We start from the raw sequence: 23,979 nt of genomic DNA, 5'->3' as shown, positions 1-23,979 counted from the left end.
GCTTTTACCCTTCTGATTTGCTCCCCCATCCCGTTGGTGGGGGAGTGAGTGAGTGGCTGCGTGGTTCTTGGCTGCTGGCTGGGGTTAAACCCCGACATATGGTAATGTAATATATGTTTTTCTAAAGTTATTACTTCATTTTGATACCCAAATTATAGGAAAAATAAATAGACTGACTTATCTGAGGGTTTCAGCTTTAGAGATGACATACAGAATATGCCATATAGTAGCTGTTGCTATGGTATCACTGCGCCTGTGTATATATGTGATTGCTGAGGCTACCACTCTGTTCATTAGGTAAAGATTCACAGCAGATAACAGGTTGGGGGGGGGGCAAAAAGCACTCTCTTCTGAAAGTCTGAAATTTTCAAAATACCTTCTTACTATACCAGAATTATATGTTAGTATTACATACTGTCTTATTGCTGAGATGTTTTGAAAATTTCAGTCTATTGGGAGAAACATGTTTTTTGGAGCAGAGCACAGTTCTTTTTGAAAACAATAAAATCTCAGCCCTCTATTAGGTTTTTCTTTCTTTTGAAATATTTCTGGCACTTGCAAAAATATTTTCTGGTGGTTTACTGCCTTCATATAATAAAACTCAGATATGTCTGTTAAAATAATAAAAAATGGTCTTTATATAGAATGATACCCAGTTTTTTTACTCTGTAAATCCACATACTTAAAATTATATAATCAGCTTTCAAAAGAATTATCCCACTCAAGCATTTTCACTCACATCCAGCAAACTTTTTCACTGTGACAGCTGAGCTCAACTGAATCATTCACATGCTTAAGCAGTTTGCTGGATTGAGGTCATCAGGAGACATCAAAGTGAGATGTCTTAAAAATTACATAGGAGGTACATGGATCCACAGGTACAGGCTTGACATGGTAGTGACACAGTTCTTAAAGTGTGCAACAAATAAATTGGTAATATATTGTGTGTAATACACTGTAATATAGTGTGTCTTGTGTTTCACTTAGTGGCACTTTTTATATTGTTATACCTAAAGAAATTTCACAAAGTTGAATGGTAAAGGAGGCCCAATCCTCATTCTGCCCATTTTCTTTGTGTCAGAATCTAGAAACAACAGGAGTTAGCTTCATTTTAGGACTCTAAAAAATTCAATTCCTTGCACAAATACTTTGGAAAATACTAAGTATCTGGTGAGATGTTATTGCAGAGGCAAATATTCTGTGGAGAAATTAGACAACATACTCATCACACTGCATTTTGGAATAACTGTATATTTTTGATCAACTACAATCCCCTCCAGTGGCCACTGGCATCAGTGAGATTTTGTCTTGCATCTCAAATAACTTTCAACCAGCATTCACAAGTGTAGAACATTGAGTGCTTCTGCCATAAAGTGTCAGCAAGATTTGCCCCATAAGTCAGCAAAAGGCTCACCCATAGTGTCATTCCTCAGCCTCCCACCGTTCACCTGCACGTCCAAACAGGAAACTTCACGAGACTGTAAGAGACAACCAGGACAAGAGATAAAGGTGTTTGCTATCAGCAGAGCTCTGCCTTATTCACTCCCCTGGACATGTGTTCACAGGGTTTCAGGGCATGCACCTCAGGGGAGAAGTGGTGCCAGCCTGTAACTCCTGTACCTGGTCAAGGGAGATGACATTGGTCTTCCACATAGGAAATAACAGATCACATAGAAATGAGGAAAGAAAAGGGATCTGCTTGCTCCTGCCTGGAGGAGCAGCCCTGCTGAAGGGCCTGGGGGAGGACCAGCAACAGGACAAGGGTCCCTGAGCAAGGTGCTTAGTCCAGCTCTCCCTGGGCAGATGGAGGAATATCATACACCTGAGCCCAGCTCAGTTTAGACAGAGGCAAGCACTGGCAGCAGCTCAGTTTTCACAGCTTCAGACTCTCCCAGTATGAACCACAAGCTGGAACCACATGGGGAAGCCAGTGCCAACACCAGCTTTAGCCTGCCTCTTGGCTGATGCGTTCATGCCACCACATGGTGCAACTGGTACCTTTAATACTATCTTTGCAATAAGTATTCCTATATGGCAGGGAAAGGATTATGAAATAAAAATTACCACTAAAACTCCATTAGTAACAATGTTTTCAGGAGGATCTGGACTGAAAGACAAAATGGAAAACAATCAATTTAAAACCAATATACTCTTTTCTCTTTTCTTGGTTATTTTTTTTCTTTAAGCTCTTCTTTAGTCATTATTTCATTATCTTTAAAAGTCTGTCTTTGGACAGGCAGCACATGAGAATCTAATCCAATTTTCCTCTCACAGGTTTGAGTCTGAATTCTAAATCTTTTGCAGACATCTGCTGAACAGAGGAGCTCCTCACTGTATCAGACAGGATCATTTTCTGACACACTGAAAAAAATGTACACAAGGATGGCATAATTACAGTATTGCTCCATATTGTTCGGTTCAGATCTGTGGAATCAGAGCTCAAAAGCTAGTGAACTCATCCAACACGCCATTAAATAAAAAGCAAAAAGTATTCCCATTTACCTTAAAAATCAACAACAGCACTAGGACTGATCTACATGCCCATTCTCGCCATTAACTGTATAGTCATCATAGAAACACAGTAAAAAAAAGAAAAGATTTTTAAGCTAAAATAAATTCTAAGTGTCATTTTCCCACATTCTTATGACAAAACAAATGCCTGGGATACCACAGTAAGGAGCAAGACGGGTTTGAAACTTGAAACTTCCTCCTGTGTAGAATGCCTCTTACAGCCTGGTCAGCTACTACCATCAGGGACATCTCTGTGCTCTCATTAGCAACCACGCTTGCTTTGCCATGTGCTGTTGTAGATATACACATATCATGCACGGTCATGCATTCCTTCTACATTAAATTCTCTACACAAGCATCTCCTGAACACCCAAAATTACCCTCTGTTTTATTCAGATGGTGACAGTGTTAGGGGGCTGCAAGGGCAAACTGATGTTTTGCATCAGTAACCTTGTGTCTCTGTCTTATACTTCTCCAAGTCACCTCTTTGACCTTACACACCTGCTCTCCATTGTGAATTCAACTTCCAGCTCCTCTTTTCCCTGCAAAAGAAAATGAAGGCAGTCATTGCAGGTTGGTCTTCCTGTGAAGACATATACCCTACAGTGATCTGTACTCATCAGGGGTCTCTATACACCAGCATCCACCTTTCATTTTTGCACATGCCACAGGTTTTATTTCCTTAATGTTGCATCTGTTATACTTCTAGAATCATGTCCATTAGTTTAGCAGATTCCTAGTTTAGTCCTTGCAGAACAACTGTAGTATATACTGAAGGACCTCTTGGCCGCTCCTCTTTTCTGTAGTCATACGTTTAACCCGCACATACTCTTCCACAGGCCACCTGCATTTCCCTTTCTTGTTTCCCTGCTGTGAGCTCTCATACACTGTTCTTTATCATGAGTGTGGGTGGATTTTTACAGTGCATACAAATCATCCTGACTCTCTCCCAGCCCATACCCACTCTTGCAGATGTGTCTGGTGGCACATTAATATGGTGGCACACTTGGGCGTATGAAGATCAGGATGTTCTGGAGGGTACACTTTGGTTTGGTGGAGTCTGTACACACAGACTGTTTGTGTGTTCATCTTTGCCTTTGTAATTGCCTGCCCCTGAGATTTTCTTTCTCATTGAAGGTTTTGATGCAAATCCCATTATCTTCTTGCCCTCCTAGTGTGAGCACTAAAGGGAATACTGTCATGAAGAACCAGCCTTTCTAAAAAAGGAATCAAAGCAAATCAACATTTGCTTAAATTAAGTATTTCTAGGCTTAAACAATGCCCTTAAAACTTCAGTATAAAATTGTCTCAACCATATGAAATTGGGACCTGCTGAAAAGCTCATGTGTTTCACATAGTTCAGCTGTATGAATGTTATGCTTATTTTCCAAATAAGCTAAAAGCCACAATAGGGTTGCAGTTTATGACTGCAAAATATTACTTTTGCATTAACAAAACATAATACACAACTCAGAACCACCAGCTACAACTGCAAAAGTACTGGGATGAGCCCTTGATGGACCACTGGCCACCTCTTCTGTAGAAGCAGCATCCAAAATTTGTCATAATTACAGAAACAACTGTAGGTAACGACCCCTGAAACAATGGGCACTCATGTAGCTAAATGGACAGTAAGAAAGGCTTGTATATGGGATGCATGAAAGGAAAGCTGAGATAACCATATTCTCACCCAACAATTATCTATACCTGTGGATTCAGCTGGAAAGATAGCTGAATGTTTTCTCCAAGCTGGATTTTGGAGACATCAAAGAAAACAGTGAGGAGGTGGTCATCTTGAGTTGTACTGTCCTCATCACAAACCTTCAGCTCCAGAATGTTCTGGAATAAAAGTATATAAAATAAATGAATTTATTACTCAGTGTGAAAGGTTTAACAAACGTAACATGCTACAGATATTGCATTTTAGCTGAAGTAACCTGGGAAAAAAGTTCAAAAATAAAAAAAGCCAGAAATATCACTGTTGCTCTCTACAGACTCTATTGACTCTGCAGGCAGATACAGTCTTATTCAACCATCAAAAGCTAAATACGTATGGTAAGAGACTGTGAATACTTTGTAAGGGAACTCAGAAAGACTCACAGAATGGAAGGGCTACATGGTAAGTTTACTATCTGGTGAGAACAGCTGTTGGAGATATCTGTGTTCCTACCTTAACCTGGCTCTGAATTGTGAAGTGGAAGGTCTCATTCCATATTGGGTTCTTGCTGTTTTGGACTGTCTTGGTGTGGAAATGCTGCACTGAAGCTGTTGGAAGGCTCAAGCTCACGTAGCAATCAGACTGGGTTACTGTTGAAGAGAGAGAAAGTTTGGAAGCAATGGACCAAGGAAACACATCTAGTTCCCCATAAGGTGGTACACTGTGTGAATCTGTGTACAGAACAATACAGAGAATTCAACCTAGCTAAGGTACTATCAAGCTAATGCTAGATGACCATCTTGCTTTACTATTTTGAAAGCTCAACAGTATGCTCTTCTTGAGATTTTTTTTTAAAGTCTTGGGGGGAAAAAACCACTTTCAAAACATGCAGTTATGTTGCATTCCTTTTCGAATGGATGCATAGCCAAAGTATTTATATAAGACCTCCAATGTTTTAATGCTGAAAAGCCATCCATAAGCACAGGAGCACATACACACAGCAGTCTCACAGGATGGGCACCATGGACATTAGCAGTTGTGACAAGGGCCACCACATAGGCAGACCCCAGCTCCTACACGTTGTGCTTCCACAGGTAGGCATGAACATACTTTAATATGTCTGGATTAGCTCTGGCTTTAAGTTAGGTCTTGTCTACTGTCTGGGAAATTCTCTTTTCTCTAGGACCTCTGGCTGCCAGTGTGGATGAGGCAAGAACTCATTGCATTGCAGGTTCCTGTGAAGCTCCATTGCTGCCAGAGAAGTCATGTCTTCGGATTTCAGTCTGCTTTCTTCCCTTTTGGAAGGTTAAAGAAGGGGACAGCATGTACACCTTAGAAAGCAACAACCAAGTATTTTAAGAAAAAATATCAAGAAAAGAATTTTCAAGAAAAAAATTAATCATTTGTGGAGATAATATGAATGTGATCTTCTGTGAAGTGGTTTAAAATGAGGACATACAAGAAAAGCATTGAAACCTTGAACAGTTTGATGGATAAAATTTGCTTTGGGAAGCAGCTGTACTGAGGCAGAGTTTTCACCTGTATAGCTGTGTCAAAAAAGGTATTCCTTAATGTCACTATTTTTACCTGAATCTCTGCATCTCTATGCCTCAGCCATTGTGGTAAAGGCATTTGCAACACTTAATGAGCAGGTGAATGCTTGTTTGTGTTTCCCCAGCACAGAGCAAGCTGACGCAGCTTCTTTGCACAAAAGTGCATTAGAGGCGTTTTCTGGTCATAAAGTTCACCTATTAAACTTAATGTTTCCAGATGTAGGGAGGGCAGCTTTAGTGCTTTTATTTTCCTTTCTCAGCTGAAGAGGCCAGTTGTAAAATTTGGCTTCCCACCTGAGCTCTATTGTAGGTGATGGATGTTCAGGGCCAAAGCTTTGGTATGAAACAGTGGTTAGCAGAAGTCTATAGTGCTTACATCAACAAGCACTTTAATTCTGAGGTCAGAATAATCTACCTGAAAATATATTTTGTCATCATTATTAGGAAATAAAAGGTAAATGTGAATCACAAGATTAACAATCCTGTGGATCCACTCTCAAAAGTCAGGGATGATCAGCCTTCGAAACACACCAGTTAGGGATGAGAACCTACACAAGTGCCAAAGATAACACTGTTGGCATTTACCCATAAACCTCAATCCCATTAGTAGAATTATATTTCCTCTATTTGTGATGTCATGTACTCAAGCATTTCTGCCATTGCAGGTGCACCTTCATCTGAATAGCATCTGAATTGGCTTAAGTCTGGTCACACACCTGACTTTGGAAAACACAGAATAATTGACTTGGCCCTTTATTGCATCCCCATATGTAAGTCAAGAACCAACAAAGCCAGCCACCTGACTTCCTGAGGCTTAAGTCATCTTTGTCTGAGTAACTCTGAATGAAAGAAGAGTAACTTTAACAGATTAAGGTAGTTGTGGTATATACTAAGATATATGAATTTTAAAAAAAAATAAATCAAAACACATAGAAATGACCTGAGCTTCTAACAATTCTAGTAGCTCCCAAACTTCTGTGTGCATACAAGAAATGCCTATATGAAAATTTCTTTGGCTGCTGGGAAGTCCAGAATGATACTAGCACAGATTGCTGTTGGCTCTTGCCCCCACTAGGAGGATGAGGACACAAATGGGAAAGTCTGTGGGTGAATCAAAGTTTATTTAGTTGGTATTTTCCAAATAGCAATACATGCTCTGAATACATCTGTTGCAAAGAATAAAGTATTATTTTGAAAATTCATCAATATTTTATTTTCTGTAAGTGATCACTGTCTGCTACTGCACCGTATTGTACACCTTTAAGAAATAACTACCTGTCAGCAGAGCACTGAATTCTCATTTAGATTTTTGCCTTTCTCAGGGGGATTTCTGACACAGACTCCAAACAAGCATGCTTCCCTCTTCCCGTCTGCAAAATGTGTTTGGTGATACCTTTTGTATTTCAGAGGCATCCTCTGAAACCTAATTACCTCGTTTGTGAAGTATTTATCAGGTGCTATGAGGGAGGCACTCACAACACCCAGGAACTTTTTTTACACATCTCAGATACCTCAGGCTTGTATTCTGCCTGACCAACTCCATCCACAAGCAGATGTGAGAAATGGTACTCCACAGCATATCCTGTGCCCGAGGTGGTCAGTCGTGCCACAATATCCCATTGCCTTCCCACACACACATACACAGCTCCCACTGCCAGCCACATGCAAGAAAATCATCATCACTCTGGTACGTAAGCCTAACTATTGCCAACTACTGCAATTATGCTCACACAGGATATACACAGCAGAGCATGACACCAGTGACCTGTTGTGTCCCTCCCCTTGACCATGACACATGAACAGCCATCAAACGTGCTTGGGATGGCAGCAGTGGGTATCACTGTGGGGCAATATCCTGCCAAAAGCAGGTGTGGCAGCAGGTATTTATGAAAGCACGGTCTGTCTATCCAGTTATTACGTTAAGTGTCTAATTATAATCCAGGATAATAGCAGGACTGGATCTTAATTGTGCTTTACCATTAGAAATCATTACAGCAACATGACTCATGCTAAAAACCACCATAGTCCCACCACCATGCTGCATCTGAAACAGCAGAGCACCAGCTCCTCTGGCTAAAGCTGAAATCTCACCTGCTTCATACAGAACTCAAATTCAACTAAACCAAAAATTTTAATTTTAATTTAAACAGATGCAACATCCAGCCCACCTGTAACCTAGGCAGGAGCCTCAGACATCTTTCTCACCTTGGACTGCCTTTAACTGCTTAGTACTTCTAAGGGGTAGATTTTTCATGACTGCTATGGCATAGTTTTTTCTTATTGTGCTGAAAGGATCTGAACCAAGAATGTAGTCTCAAATACTGTTTGCCCAGATAATCTCCTTGATCACGTCTCCCTGCACTTGGATCCATCCAAGTCACAAAATAGAAACTGTCAACAGCAGAGAAGTATTTTTCTTCTTCCTCCTACACTGTGTAACTGAGTAGATAAGTGGCTGAGGGCAGGTGGACAGGCTGACAGTGCTGTTTTCTAGAGTGCAGGGTAGTGTATAATTTATGTAATTGAAATGTTTTTTATTCTTTTTTTAAATAAGAATGTGGGTTACTTCTGTGAAAGTAAACACCTTCCTTCCCAAGGCCCTTTGCAGTCAGACTATCAGAATTTATTCTGTTCTGGAAGGTCAGTTCATGCCTCCAGGTAGAATTCAATATTAATCTTCCAATAGCTAAACTTCAATAAAAGGCTTCCATACTTTCTCCCACCCTGCCCTTCACAGTGGATGGAGCATCCTACAAGTATTCCTAAAACACCATCCGTAGTCTCATTTACATTCCTCCTTAAAACATCCCTTTGCTGAGATGTTGCTAGGCAACCTTACTATTTCTTTCTCCTGTTTCCTCCCTTGTTGGGCTTTATCAGTCCATATCCTCTGATTTTATAATTGTATTTCATGCAGCACCTTGAACAATAGGCTGTTGGTGCATACTTGCAACCATCTAAATGGTGAAGTAAGTTATAAATAACAATGAAACAATAACAACAGTGCAAGAACAGAATACTAAAGGAATTTTGCAGGTTCCTGCAGTAAATATCACGCTGGACCATAGTTCCTCAAACAAACTGTCCATATTTCTTTTCAGGATCTCAAGGACCTTTACATGAATTGATCTTACATGTGACAGAACTGCTACTGCAATACTGAAAAAAAACATGTTTTGATAAAAATGCTAGACATAATAATTTTCTAAAATATAGTACCCAAATTAATGCCTTAGACAAAAGAATTCCAAAACTTCAAGCTGCCAAAATAAAAAAGCCTAATTTAAAAAAAAATCCAGAAATGCTTCAAAAATAACGTTTTCGTACTAAGCAAATGCTGAGGGATACATTTAACTCTACACCAGTCAAGGTTGCTTAGTCTAGGGCCCACAGGCAGTGTCCACTGAGGGGTCTTGGATGTTTTCAGGAACTGAGGAATGATGGCTTAAAATTGCTCAGCACGGTATCCCCATCCAGTTGCATACTTTTACCTTGTTTATCCCTTAACATTCTGGTTTCTTTTCTTTTACCTTTGTTAATTCCACTTGATGATTTGGTTTCTCTTCAGTATCTTATTCTTTAGTCCCTTTGTGATCTTTTTCATTTTTGGAAGGACCTTTGGTCTTGTTAACGTTCAACACCAGTACCAGAGGAGAATATGCCCCACATTTAGTGATGGGTGTCTAAGGAAGATCATAAGAGGGCAAACATCATATAATGCTCTCTCAGCCCTCACAATTTAAAATTCAGAGACTTCTTGAGCCATCCTTTACTGGACTTTTTTTCTTCTATGAACTTGTCCAGTTTCCATCTGAAACATGCATAAATTTTTGCCTTTTGTGATCTCCTGTCTTGGGGAGCTCCCAAGCTGACACACATGCTGAAAAAAGCCATGTCCTTCTTTTTGTTTTGGAGCTACGGTAGTTATCCAAGGACTGTGAAATTTTAAATTCTCTGCAGAGAAAGCTGTGTTTTTAAGGGTGGGTTGGATTGGTGCACATCCAAGTCTCACCCCATTAGGGAATCAGGATGCATATGGGACACACACCCAAATCTGGGAACTGGCAAGTGCTCACTTGTCCAGGATATCAAGAAGCCCAATGAGCCTGATGGAGACATGGGTGTGCCCAGTGGGAAAGGGGAACGTGGAGAACACAAACACGGCGCACTAAATTCACAGGTATTATGAGTGATATCAGCTATGCATCAGTACACTGAGGGATCAGCATGAAGAAGAGACAGAATAGCACAAGGGTGCATTAAAAAGATTCAGGATTTAAAAAGTAGAGTGAAGCAACTTCAATTATCTTAGCTCTCTTATGCACTGAACTTCCATTATCTATTCCATAGGAGATGTTAGCGAGGTCTTGAGATTCTCTTGTTATGGATTAATTTTCTCATGTCCATTACCTGGAAAATGGAGAGGATAGACCAATAATGAAGTTAACCTGCAGCACCAGGTTGGGAGACTTTTTAAACACTAGAGGAGTATTAAACAAAGTGATCCAAAAATTGCACAGAAACATAATGCAAGGTTTGGCACAATTGGCAAGAGATAGAAGAAGTCAATTAAAAATGTCCAAAATCAGTACTGTGGCTGAAGAAAAAGGTGGCACTTGCTAACTTACTGGATCTATAAAAGTTTTTGGGAAAAATAAAGTAATAAAAACAGAGCTGGGAAAAGAAAGAATGAGGGAAAAAAGGTCAGCGTTAGGAAAATGGTACTGTTAAGAAGTCTGCTTCGCTGGTGATGGCGAGACATATGCTTCTGAGTTTCATAAGGCTGTGTCAAGCTAATCTCTAAGGAATTGAGAAGATGATTGAATCAACTCAGTGGTATTCCCCCAGTTTCACATACAAACCAGCAAAATTTTGTACATTTTTTTTACCTCAAGACTCCCATTTTGCTGCTTCTCAGTGAAAGTCCTAGAAAGTTATTAACATGTAATTTGCAACACCTTTTACATTGTTAGCAAAATTAACCAGAGATTAAATTCATTACAACTTTTGAAATACAGATTTATTTTATATGATAAAGAGTCTGTCATTGAAATATGCGACTTGTACAAGTCTATCTGAATAGAAAAACACATCTTCAAATGGTTTAAAAGCAAACCTTTCTGATAAATACAGCTGACAAATTTTATGCCCAGTAAAATGAAATGTTATTGGAATTAAACAGCTGTCAGTCAAAATTAGATTCAACATTTAAACATAAACAAGGCCATGCACAGTATGATTTTCTTTTCCTATATGATGAATGTACACAACAGGCAAAGCATTCACCTTTTGCAGGTATTTTTTCATGTTTACTTTGTGCAAAATGTTCCCCCTCGATATTTTGACTGGTACTACCATTTCAGACAGAGGATAGTTTGACAATGTTGGTGGTGAATGTCTGTTGTTCTGTTTTGTGGGCAGCATCCAGTATATGCTTCACAGTGCCAGGCAGAGCAGACAGCCTGGAAAGCCATGCTGTGGCTTTGCAGCTGCTCCAGACCCTGTGCAGGCTCTGAAATAACCTCTGTCATTCAAACTGCTCCTTTAAGAAGCTTCATGGACTGCTGGAATGTGACTTGGATTGAGCATTTCAGTGCCTGTCCCATGTCCTAGAAACATTCTAGTATTGAAAAGGACAGCATCAAAATGTAGTAAAATCCATTTAAAAAAAAAAAAAAAGTAGCTTCAAGACAAAAATGAAAAACATTGACCTAGATGAGAAAAAGGTGGAGAGGAAGTTTGGCAAGCTCATTAACATGCAAATGGTTTAATAGAATGGGATTATCTGGGGAGATATCTAAGGGTTGTAGTTTTCCACAACTCTTTCTTTCAGTTCAGTGTGCACATTTGTACATTCAAATAGGTTTTAGCTGTAGCAAGGGGTTTCTCTCCAGATTATAACCAAGCTTCAAATCTCCTTTCCACACTGTAGAAGCAATCCAGTGGGAAGGTTCATACAGATTCTTCTTCCCTATACATTCAGCAACAACAAAGCAACCTTCAACAAACATCAGAGTGAGAAATTCTTCCTCACATACCTTTGGTCTCTAGAGAAACTGTAGCAGAACTCAAAGCAAATCACATTGGGAAGGCACAAAAAATATCTTATATTGAATCTTTTAAACTGAACAACTTTAGCTTGGTCCTGTTCCCACAGAAACTTTCTGGATTCAGACCTTTTTGTTTGTATAAATTAACAGATGCAAGACAATCAGCCATATCATCAGATTGGAGGTCATTGTCATTCACTCCTTTTTTCTAGTGCTTTGCAGTTCAGATATTTATGGACCACTAATAAATATTTACATAACTATAATTCATGAGCATTTTGTAAAATTTAGTAAGAACAGAAAAAGCTAACTGTGAGTTCTCAAGTAAGTTTTGAAACATGGCTGCACCTATGGCTGAATTAAATTTGGCAGTCCATAAGAGATGTCAAATGTGCAGTCCTGAGCTCACATAAAATATTCTGTGATTGGCCCAGGGGTACACAGGGTGGACATCACTGTAAGAAGGAACTATTGAAAGAAACTCCTTACTGCAGTCTGTCCTGTGAATAAAAAACCAAGTATTTGCAGATTCAGATGTGAAACATTTTATGCATTTTGTGGAAATGCTCTGCATTTCAACCAGTGGATAGACATCAGCTTTATATTGGGAAAGATACAAGAAGAAATAATATCTTCTAGCTACGCTACCTTATTTCAGCACACCATGATCTTCTGTCTCTCTCCTTTTATTAATAGTATGGATTGTTTGTGACACTTGGTTATATTCAGAGTAGTTTTACAAGCACAAGGATGCTCCGGGGTATAGTGAAGATACTCACACAAGTCTGCTTTCCTGGCATTTTTCATCTGTATGACTTTTACGGTGAGCAAGTTGCAGGGAGAGGGTTCTGTCTGTTGAATAGCATACAAATATGCAGGATAAGCATGCAGAAAGGAAGAACAGAAGCATGGTCAGAGATAGCATTGAATTAAGTGTTTCAGTTCCAACCAACAAAAACATGTCTGAATTGAGGTTTCTCCTTGGGCATTGTCTTCTTGTCCCTGAAAGTTTGGTCCTTCCCAGGTGTGACCACAGACCAAACCCCTGATGTCCTTCATTTTCCATTCTGAGGAAACTTGTGGTAACTCTCAGTTTGAGATATTTGACTCTTATAACCCAGTCACAGAGAAATGTATGACAGTGAAGCTTGCTGCATTATTAATACAGCTGACACACATCTTGCACTGTGAAAATTCACAGGCTGTCATATACATCGCCTATATTTCACAACAATCTATCAGGGCAGGAATTAGTAATGATATCATGGTGTAATGATGCTGCTCATCAGCTGATTTATTGCTACATAGTTCCATTCTTCTATTTGACGTAGAGCAATGCTGGCTATTAAACAATGAGGATATGAAAAGGGTCTACCAGGGACCCATCCCAAACTTCTCAGAAGGAATGAAAGCCACAACTCTGTAATTATTTGTCTCTGAATAATTCAGCTTACCCAATCTTTCTTTAAGCAAAATTCTCAGGAAAGTATCAAAGGGAATATTTGTGGCCTTCCAGTACTTAAAGGGGGCTTATAACAAAGAGGGAGAGCAAATTTTTATACAGATAGTGATAGAACAAGAGGAGAAAGTTTTAAACTAAAAGAGAAAAGATTTAGATTAGCTAATAGGAGGAAATTCTTTACTGTGAGGGCGGTGAGGCACTGGGACAGGTTGCCCAGGGAAGTTGTGGGTGTCCCATCCCTGGAAAAGTTCAAGGCAAGGTTGGATGGGGCCCTGAGCAACCTGATCTCACTGGTGGCACCCCTGCCCACGATGAGGGGGTTGGAGCTAGATGATTTTTAATGTTCTTTCCAGCCCAGGCCATTCTATGATTCTGTGATTTTGGGAAACCACCTAAACCTAAGTGATTATCAAAAGATATCTAACAAACCTGTCAGAAAGCTGGTTTGATTTTGTCATCCTCTCTTATCCTAAGCAAGCATCAGACAAAGGTGGTGCTTAATAGATAAACAGGGGCTGAAGGTAAGGTGCTTCTTTCCCCAGATAATAGTATTTCTTAAAGGAATAAAGGGAGGAAAACTGGCACATTTAATGCTCTAAATGACAAAAAACCAAACCAAACCAAAAATCCCCCAAAAAATCTCTGATAAAATCATACTAAAAACCAAGAAGAGCAAAAAAGGAAAGGACAAAACTAAGTAGTGATGCAACAAACACATAGAAGAGACAGTTCATGCACACTACCTAAAGAGAAGGAAGTATCACTGCAACAAATGCATAGGTCAATATATAACAATGTTATCATTCATTCCCTTATGTCCCAAAGCTGCCACAATTTTTAAGTGAGCTATATTTAACACCTCACATAATATTAGTTCCTGACTTTCCCTATGCACTCATTGGCATTAGCGGTAACTCCTTATTTTTACTCAGTGGGTTGTTTGGCCTAGCCCAGTTGGGTGGAAGCAAAGGCCAACAGCCATGTACAAAGGCTGAGATTTTTCAATTGGGCATTTTCCAAATAGTTAATTTATTGCATCATTAAGGTCTTTGCATTCCTGAAGGCCAAAACACAAAGTAAGTACAAATTCCTGGCAGGAGCCCTGCTTTGCCCTTAGCCTTGATGCTGAAGAAGAATTCTCAGAGCTGAAGACACAAGAGGTGCGACACCACCTCCTATAGCAGGCCTTCTCTACTACCAAGTGGCAGCCTATTCAGCTCATTACAGAGCCTCCTATTGCCTTTTCTTACCTGGTTCTTGCTGTAAAACAGCCCCATCGTGGTCTTTTCCGCGTCTGAGGCAGGTATGAAATGTATCAGTGGATGGGTACAGAGGAGTCTTGACGGAGGAGCTTCTTGTGCTTTCAGCTGCCAGGAGCAGGAGGTCAGGTGTGCTAGTGCCTGACTCAGTGCAGTCTCACCCCATCACCACCACTTGAGCAATCCCAAACTCCTCCTCTTCCTCTTCCTCCGCCTCCTGCTCCTGCCCAGGAGGTGAGTGCATGCTGCACACCTGCACTGACGTGCAGAACCCAGGCTCCAGCACTGCAGAAGGATCATCTTTGCAGCTGTTGTTAGAGGAAAATTGAGACTGAAAAGGGATCTTCTCTTCACAGTTGTAGGCACTGAGAAAATGTTACTTTTAAACATCCTCCTCACTTTTTGACACACAGGAGAGCTGTCAAACTGCAGCCCCTTGTGGGGAGGTAACTGGCACCAGCCTGGGTCCATCTGCCTAGGAGTGGGCAACAAAGACTTCTTTGGCCAAGGACATCTGAACAAACTGATGTGCAAACAATGACTTCTTGTAGCTTTTCTTGCCTATAAGGAGTAGGTGGGTCTTTGCTTAAAGACACATCTGAAAGAATTCTCACCTTCCATTTTGCTCAACTCAGACAGTAAACTATCTTTCAGCCAGTCAGATAACACAGTGACAATTATTGCATGAAACAACTCCCAAGTCACCTATTGAAACTCTAAGAAAGTATCCCTTGTAAATAAAATGTCTTCACTGTGCAGGACACTACACATCATGTGAGGTGGTCCCTGCCTCAGTGAGGGAGTACATAAAAGGAGTACACAAAAAATAAAAAAATGGGATTTTGGGATTTGCTTTTGTCTATTTTTAAATCATCCTATTCCTATTGTGGAAATTACCAGAGACATCAATTTCAAAATAATCTCTTTCACTTTGAAATGAATTGAGAACTGATGAACTTAACTTCACAGACATGACATAATTTTAATTTCTTAAAACATGCAACAAGTGACACTCAGACAAACTTTGAGCACATTAAGGATGGATAACTAACAGATCACAAAAAGTCAAAGGAAGGTAACCCCAAAGGAATACATTCCTAGATAGATGACAAAAAGCTCAGTTACAAGCCTGTTGCATGTTTTTATCAATGATCTTGAAATTCAAAACAAATAGAAAAAAAACATTAAAAATTATTATTAGCACTCTGCTTCAAAAAGACAATATTGAAATACTGGGAAGCTGAAGAGCTGCAGAATGATCTTGAGGGTCAAAGGAACTCTCTCAGAGACAGAAAGACAGGTTTCATATTAGCCAGCAGGACACAATGAGAAGCAGCATTAATCAGGCTCAGTCTGTATCTTGAACCCACCTGGCTTTTTTCCATCCTGTTTTGAGTAAATTTGCCCTGTAAAACAGACTGAAACATCCTTCATGCTGCTGTGTTTCATTTCCAGCAAAAAGGAAATTAAACCATGACAGTAAAACCAAAGATATCTCTGAAAAGACCCAGAGGGATTCCATGAGTTGTTATTCTCGTGTATTGGACCAGAACCACAGTAACATGTGCCTCATAGATGGAGGGATAACAATCTAGATTTAAACTTGCAGTACTGTACCTGAAAATAGGATTACACTATGCCTTTTCAAGAGTTTCAGGTGTATGAATATACGGAACATGCTCACAAAAAACTTTGCCCACTCCTTCTCCACCCAAATTGCTCTAAGATGCACCACCAGCTGTTTTTTTCATCAGAAAGAATCTTTTCCTCCCATCCATTACCTAGAATTTCATTCCATACAAACAAATTTGTCACTTCTGAGCATTGTCAAGACCCTCCCGACCTCAATATTAACTCTGTCCTGGTGACTCAGGCTGAAGTTCATTGCTACAGTGGGAGCCTTTTATTTCCAAAAGGAAGATAAATCCCATTATCTGAGCTGCTGTGACTAATCTCTTTGTGAATCACAGCTCCACAGTGAAGGTCTGCTGTTGTGAAAGACTGGGCTCGTGATCTGCCTGTTGCAGAGCTGCGAGAATTATCTTTGGCAGCTACCTTCTCCTAGGAGATCTCTGGGATATTTGATGATGAGAAACCACTCTCTCAGGACAATCCCTGCAAAGACCATTTGCCTGTAAGTGTTGAACAGGTGTAAAAAAATATGTCTGTAAGAGATCTCAAGGGGCTCTTTTGCATTGCCCTATTCTACGCAAACAGCCAGCAGCCATTTCCCATATTATGAAACACTGGGAACAGTCAAGGTAGGTGAAGGTGACTGAGACAGGACAATCAGCAGAAACTCCAAGAGAAAATGGAAGGAAAGTTGGGCAATGTGTCTACTACTTAGTCTGAATATAAGTGGTTCTGTGAATGGCAGCCTAAAGAGTACTTGTTTGATCTCCTGAAACAAAGATTACCTAATTCAAGGGTACTTTATATTAATGGTGAAAACTGTATAGATTTCTACAATACTGATAGCAGCTTAAGAAACTTATTTTCAAAGATTAGTGAAGAAAGGCAATTAAATAAAAACCTCAGAGTGGACAAACAATCAAACCAGAGATTACAACCTTCAATAATTAAGATAAACCAGACCAACACAATGGATTAGAGATAAATTTCAGTTCAAGGGATTGCTGTTTTGCCAGAAAAAAAAAAAGCCACCATATAAATATTGTTTTGATACACATTTTAATGTGTCACATATTTCATTATTATCATACACAACACTGTAATAATTTATATGTAACATATATCAATTGGTAAAGTAACAAGGTAACAAAACTAAAAACAAATTTGTTGCTTAGAAGTTTGTTTTGGATTAAATCACTGGTAAATTTCAATCTGTTTGCCTGAACAGCTGTGTAAATAGGATGGAGTCCAGCACATCCTTATGATGATGTGATTTCTACTATAAGTATCTCTGGCAAGCATCAAACATCTTGATCTCACTAAATCATAGACAAACCAAGAAATATCATGTGGAAGGTTGAAGCTAGCATGTGGTGGCTAATAATTCCGTTGCTTTCTCCGTGCCACTGCCAAGCGCAAGGCCCGAATAATCAACTTCTCATTATTCAGGACATTGTAATCAGTCAGATTCACCAGCTTGTCAAAATTCTCTTCACTGAAACACACCTCCCTTGTTGTAAATGGGGAGAGGATGCTGGAGACATCAACTTTGCCTTCAGCCATCTCTTCAGGACTTCTTTCCACACCTGAGGGACAAACCAGAAGAAGCTGCAGCAATGAGGTTTTATTGCAGTATGTGGCTCGTATCAGTCATTTACATAATTGTAGGTAGAAAAGGGAGATTTGGAGGCAAAGGTAATTTGCCAGAGGGATGTAAAAGTAACCTAGTGGTACTGTATTCTTCAGCATCTGGATCAAGCCTCTATCCAAAAGCGATTTGATATCATTTTACACCACCCAAACAACTGGGAATTAGAACAACATTGATTTGCAGCAGCAATGAACTGCTTCAACAACATAGTCTCTGTTACCCAAACAAGAAAAGTGCAAGCAAAAGGGAAAAAAAGATACACTTGTACTGGATAAAATAATGACCCTCTCACTGAGAGCTCAGGAGAAACTATGGTACTCAGATAGAGGACATCATTCAACCAAAGATCTCAGTTCACTCAGACCTCAGTCTGCAAGATTACTTTTAAATATGTGAAGAAAACCCAGATGAATGGGCTTACCACCAAAGCTACCAGAAGGTTTTGTCTTATCTTTGTTTGCAAGCAGTGGTGCCTAACAAGTTTGTTTCTGTAGAGTGAAATAGCTAGTGTTGAGGACATACCACCCATGGTGTACATATTTTGTGATTTTTACCTTCATACTATCTCTAGTAATTCCTGTGAAATAAATTACTATATTCATCTCAAATGTATTAAGGAAAGCTTCTAGAGTTCACATAGTTCAGACATACTGACAGAGACTGGTAATTTTTGTCAGTGATGAGACTGATAAAGCTGGCATTGGAAAGTTCAGAAATGACAATGAGGTGTTAGATATGAAATGAATAGGACTCACTAGGCAAATGACTTTTTATTTAAATGGCTACCAGATGACTTACCAGGAGCTTTATATTTCTTGAAGGTGTCATTTACTAGGGGGAAAAAAAGCACTGTTGGAGCTTGTGGACTGTCAGCATCTTCAAACACATAGCACTCCTTCAAGTTTTCCCTGTCTTCCTGACTTATCTCAATATTGGGAAATGGAATTCCTTGCCCCGAGAAATACTTTGCAATCTGATCCAAAGGCTGATGGGAAATGGAATTCCTTGCCCCGAGAAGTACTTTGCAATCTGATCCAGAGGCTGGATGAATGAATAAAATAAATGACATTAATACAAATACTAAAAACTCAAAAATTAGCTGGATACCTGGATATTTAGACTCCATGAGCTAAGAGGAATATTCTAAGGCTTGAATCTTCCTCTGGTAAGATGTTATATTTGAGATGGAAATGGCCATAACTACATCACACATTGCAGTTTATCTTATTTTTCACATTGCTTTAGGCAAAAAAAAAAACCAGTTGCTTTCTTTCAACTTGAAAATGAAGCCAAAAGCCAAAGGACTAATTTTATAATTCCAAAAAAACTGGTTTAGAAAGGGAAGACAAAGAAACTGCAAGAATGGAGAAGGAACAAATCAGTTCAGATTGTTCTGTGTCATTGTCCTGACTTCTTCATTATTTACCACTTTCCTGATCCTTCTGTCCTTTGCAAACCTGGTGATTGCTTGATAATGACTCCTAATAATAAATACATTTAACAACGTACCTTATAAACTCATAAAAAACTTACTTTAACAGCTGTATTTACTATAAACCTGTGTTTATTTTTATATTATTCTCATTATATATGCTGTACTAATTATATTGTTTTCAGTTATCAATCAAGTCCAGCATCAGCCAGTACATTTCCCTAAGACCGATATGAGATAAGGAGGCCAGGACGCATAGGTTTTCCCATTTAATCTGTTGCAGTATTGTCAGGACTTTGCATTGCCTCTGTAACTCTTTCAGTTCAAGGATAACCAAAGTAATTATCAGTGCACCAGAATACTTCTCAGTGAGCTCTTCAAAACTCTTGGGTCCACTGCAGTGAAGACCTTGATGATTTTAAAATGCCTATATCCATCGCTGTCTTCTAATATCTTTCTTAGTTACTGAAAAATAAATCACCTGAGAATCTAAATAATAAATCAGATAAGAGTTCTTCTAATATCTTTCTTAGTTACTGAGAAATAAATCACCTGAAAATCTAAATAATAATTCAGATAAGAATAATAATCTAATTCCCATTCCAATAGTGAAGAGTTTGGTGTTTTATCTGACGAGTGCTAGAGTCCATAAGACTATAAATTTAAAAGATCTCAGGTACCATGGCTTTTCTTACCAGTGTCTGGGACCCTCCACTGTAATTCAAATGCAGGATGACATCCACTTCCCTCTTAGATCTCAGAAGTGGTGGGTAGCTGGTATTGATGAAAAAGCCAGTATCAACCAGGGAGAGCTCATTGTCTGCTGTTTCCATCAGTTTATTTGGTAAGGAGTCTATCACTGTATCTGAAATGTAAATATTTCTCATTATAACAAATAAAACACAAGATTTCCTGTTCCTCTGATGGAAATTAAAGAGGGGAGAATGAAGAATTTTGCCTTCTGTTGTCCCTGCCTTTCTTTGACTCTAGCAGGGCTGACTTACAGGAGTGACACACTACCACTTTTTCCTTTCTTCCTTCCTGGACACCACAAGCCGCTTTGGCCCTAAAAGAGTGATCTCTCATGCCTCCTTAGGCTGAGCTTACCTTGTCCACTGGAACACATCCAGATGACCAGATACAATTTCACCCTTCAAGACCCCCCAGCATTGAAATGTTATTCAAATCTGGCTTCCATGTTTTTCATTTGTAGAAGGGAAAAGTGGAATTTCAGAAGAAGTCAGCCTCATCTCTTCATCTTTGTTGGAAATCCTAAATGAATTCTGAAACCCAAACCTACTTATAACACTACTGAAAAACAAGCTGTGTTACTGTGCCTTTCCAGGTAGAAAATCCTTCACTCTCCAGGTACTTGTTATGCAACTGAAAGCCTCTGATAAAGTTGGGATACTGTGCAATTGTTGGGCGTCCTGTTAAGACATCTCGTAGAGCAGAGGAGAGGATGCTCGAGGGAGTGAATAGACATGTGTCTACCTCATAGGGATTCATGGACAGAAAGGGTTCTTCTGCTGCAAGAAGGAAAGAAGAAGTTCTAAGTTTAGACAGTTTTCTGAAATCATCAATATTCTAAAAAATAGAGTAACTGATAATAACAGTTATCACTATCCCCCACCCCAAAGGAAAATCAAACGTAGTTATAACCCCTTAAGTTCTATGCTGCCAAATAAAACTCAGCATTAGACAGTGAATTAAATGACAGCTTCCTTCAGGCAGCATGCACCACCTCCCATTCTAGGCTTCCTCAAACGATGCCCACCTCTATTGTAGCATGTGGTGGAGGGGAGATCCCAAAACATACAGGAGGATAACACTGGCCTTTGAACAGGACACCTTCAGAATGCATGGGAACATCACCCAGCTGCAACATCAGCTAAGTTAGGAGGCCAGTCACTCCAGGTTCCCTCTGCAAGTAACAGCAAGAGCGAGCTTTCTCCACAGGTACTTCAGTGAAGAATCTACCCACATTATTAGTGGCCAAAGAGGACCATATCCTAATTTAACAATCTTATTATGTGTTCTTAATACAACATGATTTTTACATGTCTGCTAGAGGCTGGTTTTGTGTCTGTATGTCCTTTAGAAAAAGGTACAGCTTTGCCAAAGGAGCACAATTTAGTTTTAAATCAGGCAAAAAAAAAAAATCTTAGCTCACATCTCTGCTTTGGTTTCCTCATCTTTTTCTCTCTGACTTTGACAGCATTTCTTTATGCACTAGACATCTTCAGAGAATATAAGTAATATATAGTGGTGGTGAAAAAAAAATGAAATCTCACCAATATCTTTTACTCTGTCTCTGGTCCATCTGCACCAGAAGTCCTCTGAATCAGCAGCTAAATTCCAGACATACATCACATCTATGGAAAATATACTACTCCACATGCCTGTAACGTGAAAGAGTGAATAGAAGCTGATTGATGAAGTAGCCTTGGAATAATTTTAATTGATACATACCTTCATTTCTTCCCCTCAGATACTACCTTTCTGTCTGCATGGATACTTTCATGACATGCTTCCTAAGTATGTCCTTGCTAACGCAAACTCACACATGTTCAACCTGTTTGCTGGGGTCTTTCCAGTGCTGTCCACCATACACTCTGTGCTTGCTCACACCAGCTGCCCCTCAAATTGACCACCTTTCCCCCTAGGCAATAATCACCTTGCATATAGCAGATCCGAGTCTCTGAGAGCCTCTTCACCATCCTTCCCATAAAGAATTCGCTTCCAAAATGTTCTGCACGAATAGATGCTCCGTATTTCAGGAGACCAACTTCATAAGGAGTGAACTCCAACCACTCTAGGGAAGCAGAAGCCAGACCATGGAAAGGTAATAATATGTTAGCTATTGTTAAACACAGGTGTACTAGAAAGCAAATAATGAGAAAGACACTGGCTAGTTCATAATATGAAGTTCACCAGCTATAGGTGTATTTATAGTGCCTGCAGTACTGATGCCAGAAAGTCCTTCCACATCATGGGAGGGCAGTCCCAGGTTGTAAAACAGCAATCTCCAGCAGAAAATTCCTGGTCTGAATAAAACCACAAGAATTCCCTTAATGTAGTTAATCTTACCCAAAAGTATATATTGCTCATGTATAACTTGTTACCTTTAGGGCTCTAGTGACAGAGAGCTTTGCATTCACTTGTTGTCATGTACTCAGCTGCTCATATAAAACAAATACTGTGAAATTTAATACTAGAGGAAATAGTGATTATCCTGACACAGGACCTAAAAATTTAAAGTCTTCCTTTTAATTTTTCAAAACAGGACCACATGGAACCATCATAAGAACTGAGCTTCATTACAAGGGCTTCGTGACAGGATAAATGGCGACTCTGACATCTGTGGTATAACTACATTTTCACTTCTGGCAACATAGAAAACTGAAATCCTAAACACTAAATGGGTTTGGATTTTTTTCTGTTTTGTTCTAGTTTTAGTCACTATTATCTGAAATTTGAAGGTTTTTGTTTGGGGTTTTTTTGCTATTAGAATGAAAGGACTATTGCATTATTAAAGCTGATTACATGCATTTTATCTTAGTTTGGACTACTTAAATAATAAAGTTGTTAAGAAATCTAAATCATAACCATTACCTCTGAATGCTTGGGCACTATAGTTGGACTTGAGGTTGATGGCCACATAGATGGGCAGTGGGTTCTGACCGTTATCCACTGCCTCCCGTTGGTCCGAGAGCCTGTGCTCGTCTTTCTGGGTTTGATTAAAAATGGTTAATGGAATGAGATGAAAAACAACTCACACTTGAAATAATATAATGAGAATTATCAGCTTCATCCAGGTTCTCTTGCTCATTCCCAGCTCACTGGATTGTTGGGAAATATCTGCCATGGCATATTCCAAACTTGGCAAGTATCCCATAAGAAGCTGCTACACCCTATATGGGTTTTCAGATTTTGAGATATGCAGAGAGGTTGATTGTAAGTTCATAAAGGAAAAAAGAATGTTTCCAGGAAAAAAATATACAGCTAAGTGAAAAGTAAGGTTAAGAAAGAATTGATCATATTTTATGGTATTTTGCAAGTATATTCATATGCAAGAATATATTCTATTGCACATGACAATTTAAAACTTCCTTGCATAAACATAAACCAGAAGTAAACTACTTAAGTTAGGGTATCTTTAAATCAGGAAAATTTCTATCACTTTCTTAAAACTTGGTATCATATTTAGAGAATGGTCTTGCCCACTGTTTGAATCATCTCCATATGCAGCCTATAACTAGGTCAATTTATAAATGCATATTATATATCATTTATGCTAGAGAAGTAAAATCATTTCAAAATTTTAAGTGCCTCTTATAGTCAGAATATTTAATGTCCAAAGTGATTAGTTTACAATTCAAAATAATTTCTTTTTAGGATTCTTCTTTCTTTAAGGAGAAAGAACACTTTTGAATGTTATGCCATGGCTCTTTCAGCTCAAGGTCAAACTCTCTAACTCAAAAGTAATGTTTTAATAATAGATCTGAATATACAATATTTAATCAACTCCTAAACTAATTATTAGCATTAGTAGTACTGAATTTTATTCTTTACAATTCAAAATAATTTCTTTTTAGGATTCTTCTTTCTTTAAGGAGAAAGAACACTTTTGAATGTTATGCCATGGCTCTTTCAGCTCAAGGTCAAACTCTCTAACTCAAAAGTAATGTTTTAATAATAGATCTGAATATACAATATTTAATCAACTCCTAAACTAATTATTAGCATTAGTAGTACTGAATTTTATTCTG

General features: G+C 39.0%; 2 protein-coding genes across 2 annotated transcripts in view; both read right to left on the bottom strand.

Annotated features, from left to right (window-relative positions):
* Window positions 1–14,510, bottom strand: part of LOC103801367 (cytosolic phospholipase A2 epsilon-like) — a 25,514-nt gene extending 11,004 nt beyond the window's left edge. Inside the window, exons 1-7 of the mRNA XM_009073780.1 lie at window positions 14,484–14,510; window positions 12,551–12,623; window positions 4,682–4,818; window positions 4,219–4,350; window positions 3,013–3,053; window positions 2,065–2,107; window positions 1,415–1,478 (exon numbers count right to left, since the gene is read on the bottom strand). Coding sequence (XP_009072028.1) covers window positions 1,415–1,478; window positions 2,065–2,107; window positions 3,013–3,053; window positions 4,219–4,350; window positions 4,682–4,818; window positions 12,551–12,623; window positions 14,484–14,510 — 517 coding nt within the window. The remainder of the gene's footprint in view (window positions 1–1,414; window positions 1,479–2,064; window positions 2,108–3,012; window positions 3,054–4,218; window positions 4,351–4,681; window positions 4,819–12,550; window positions 12,624–14,483) is intronic.
* A 2,991-nt stretch (window positions 14,511–17,501) lies between these two features.
* LOC103801366 (cytosolic phospholipase A2 epsilon-like) overlaps window positions 17,502–23,979 on the bottom strand; it is a 34,030-nt gene continuing 27,552 nt past the window's right edge. The window contains exons 14-20 of the mRNA XM_009073779.1: window positions 22,823–22,937; window positions 21,885–22,022; window positions 21,502–21,609; window positions 20,545–20,736; window positions 19,903–20,072; window positions 18,574–18,760; window positions 17,502–17,710 (exon numbers count right to left, since the gene is read on the bottom strand). Coding sequence (XP_009072027.1) covers window positions 17,502–17,710; window positions 18,574–18,760; window positions 19,903–20,072; window positions 20,545–20,736; window positions 21,502–21,609; window positions 21,885–22,022; window positions 22,823–22,937 — 1,119 coding nt within the window. The remainder of the gene's footprint in view (window positions 17,711–18,573; window positions 18,761–19,902; window positions 20,073–20,544; window positions 20,737–21,501; window positions 21,610–21,884; window positions 22,023–22,822; window positions 22,938–23,979) is intronic.

Source organism: Acanthisitta chloris, unplaced genomic scaffold (assembly GCF_000695815.1).
Source record: "Acanthisitta chloris isolate BGI_N310 unplaced genomic scaffold, ASM69581v1 scaffold774, whole genome shotgun sequence".
Classification (NCBI taxonomy): Eukaryota; Metazoa; Chordata; class Aves; order Passeriformes; family Acanthisittidae; genus Acanthisitta; species Acanthisitta chloris.
This window is presented reverse-complemented; position numbering and strand designations above follow the sequence as displayed.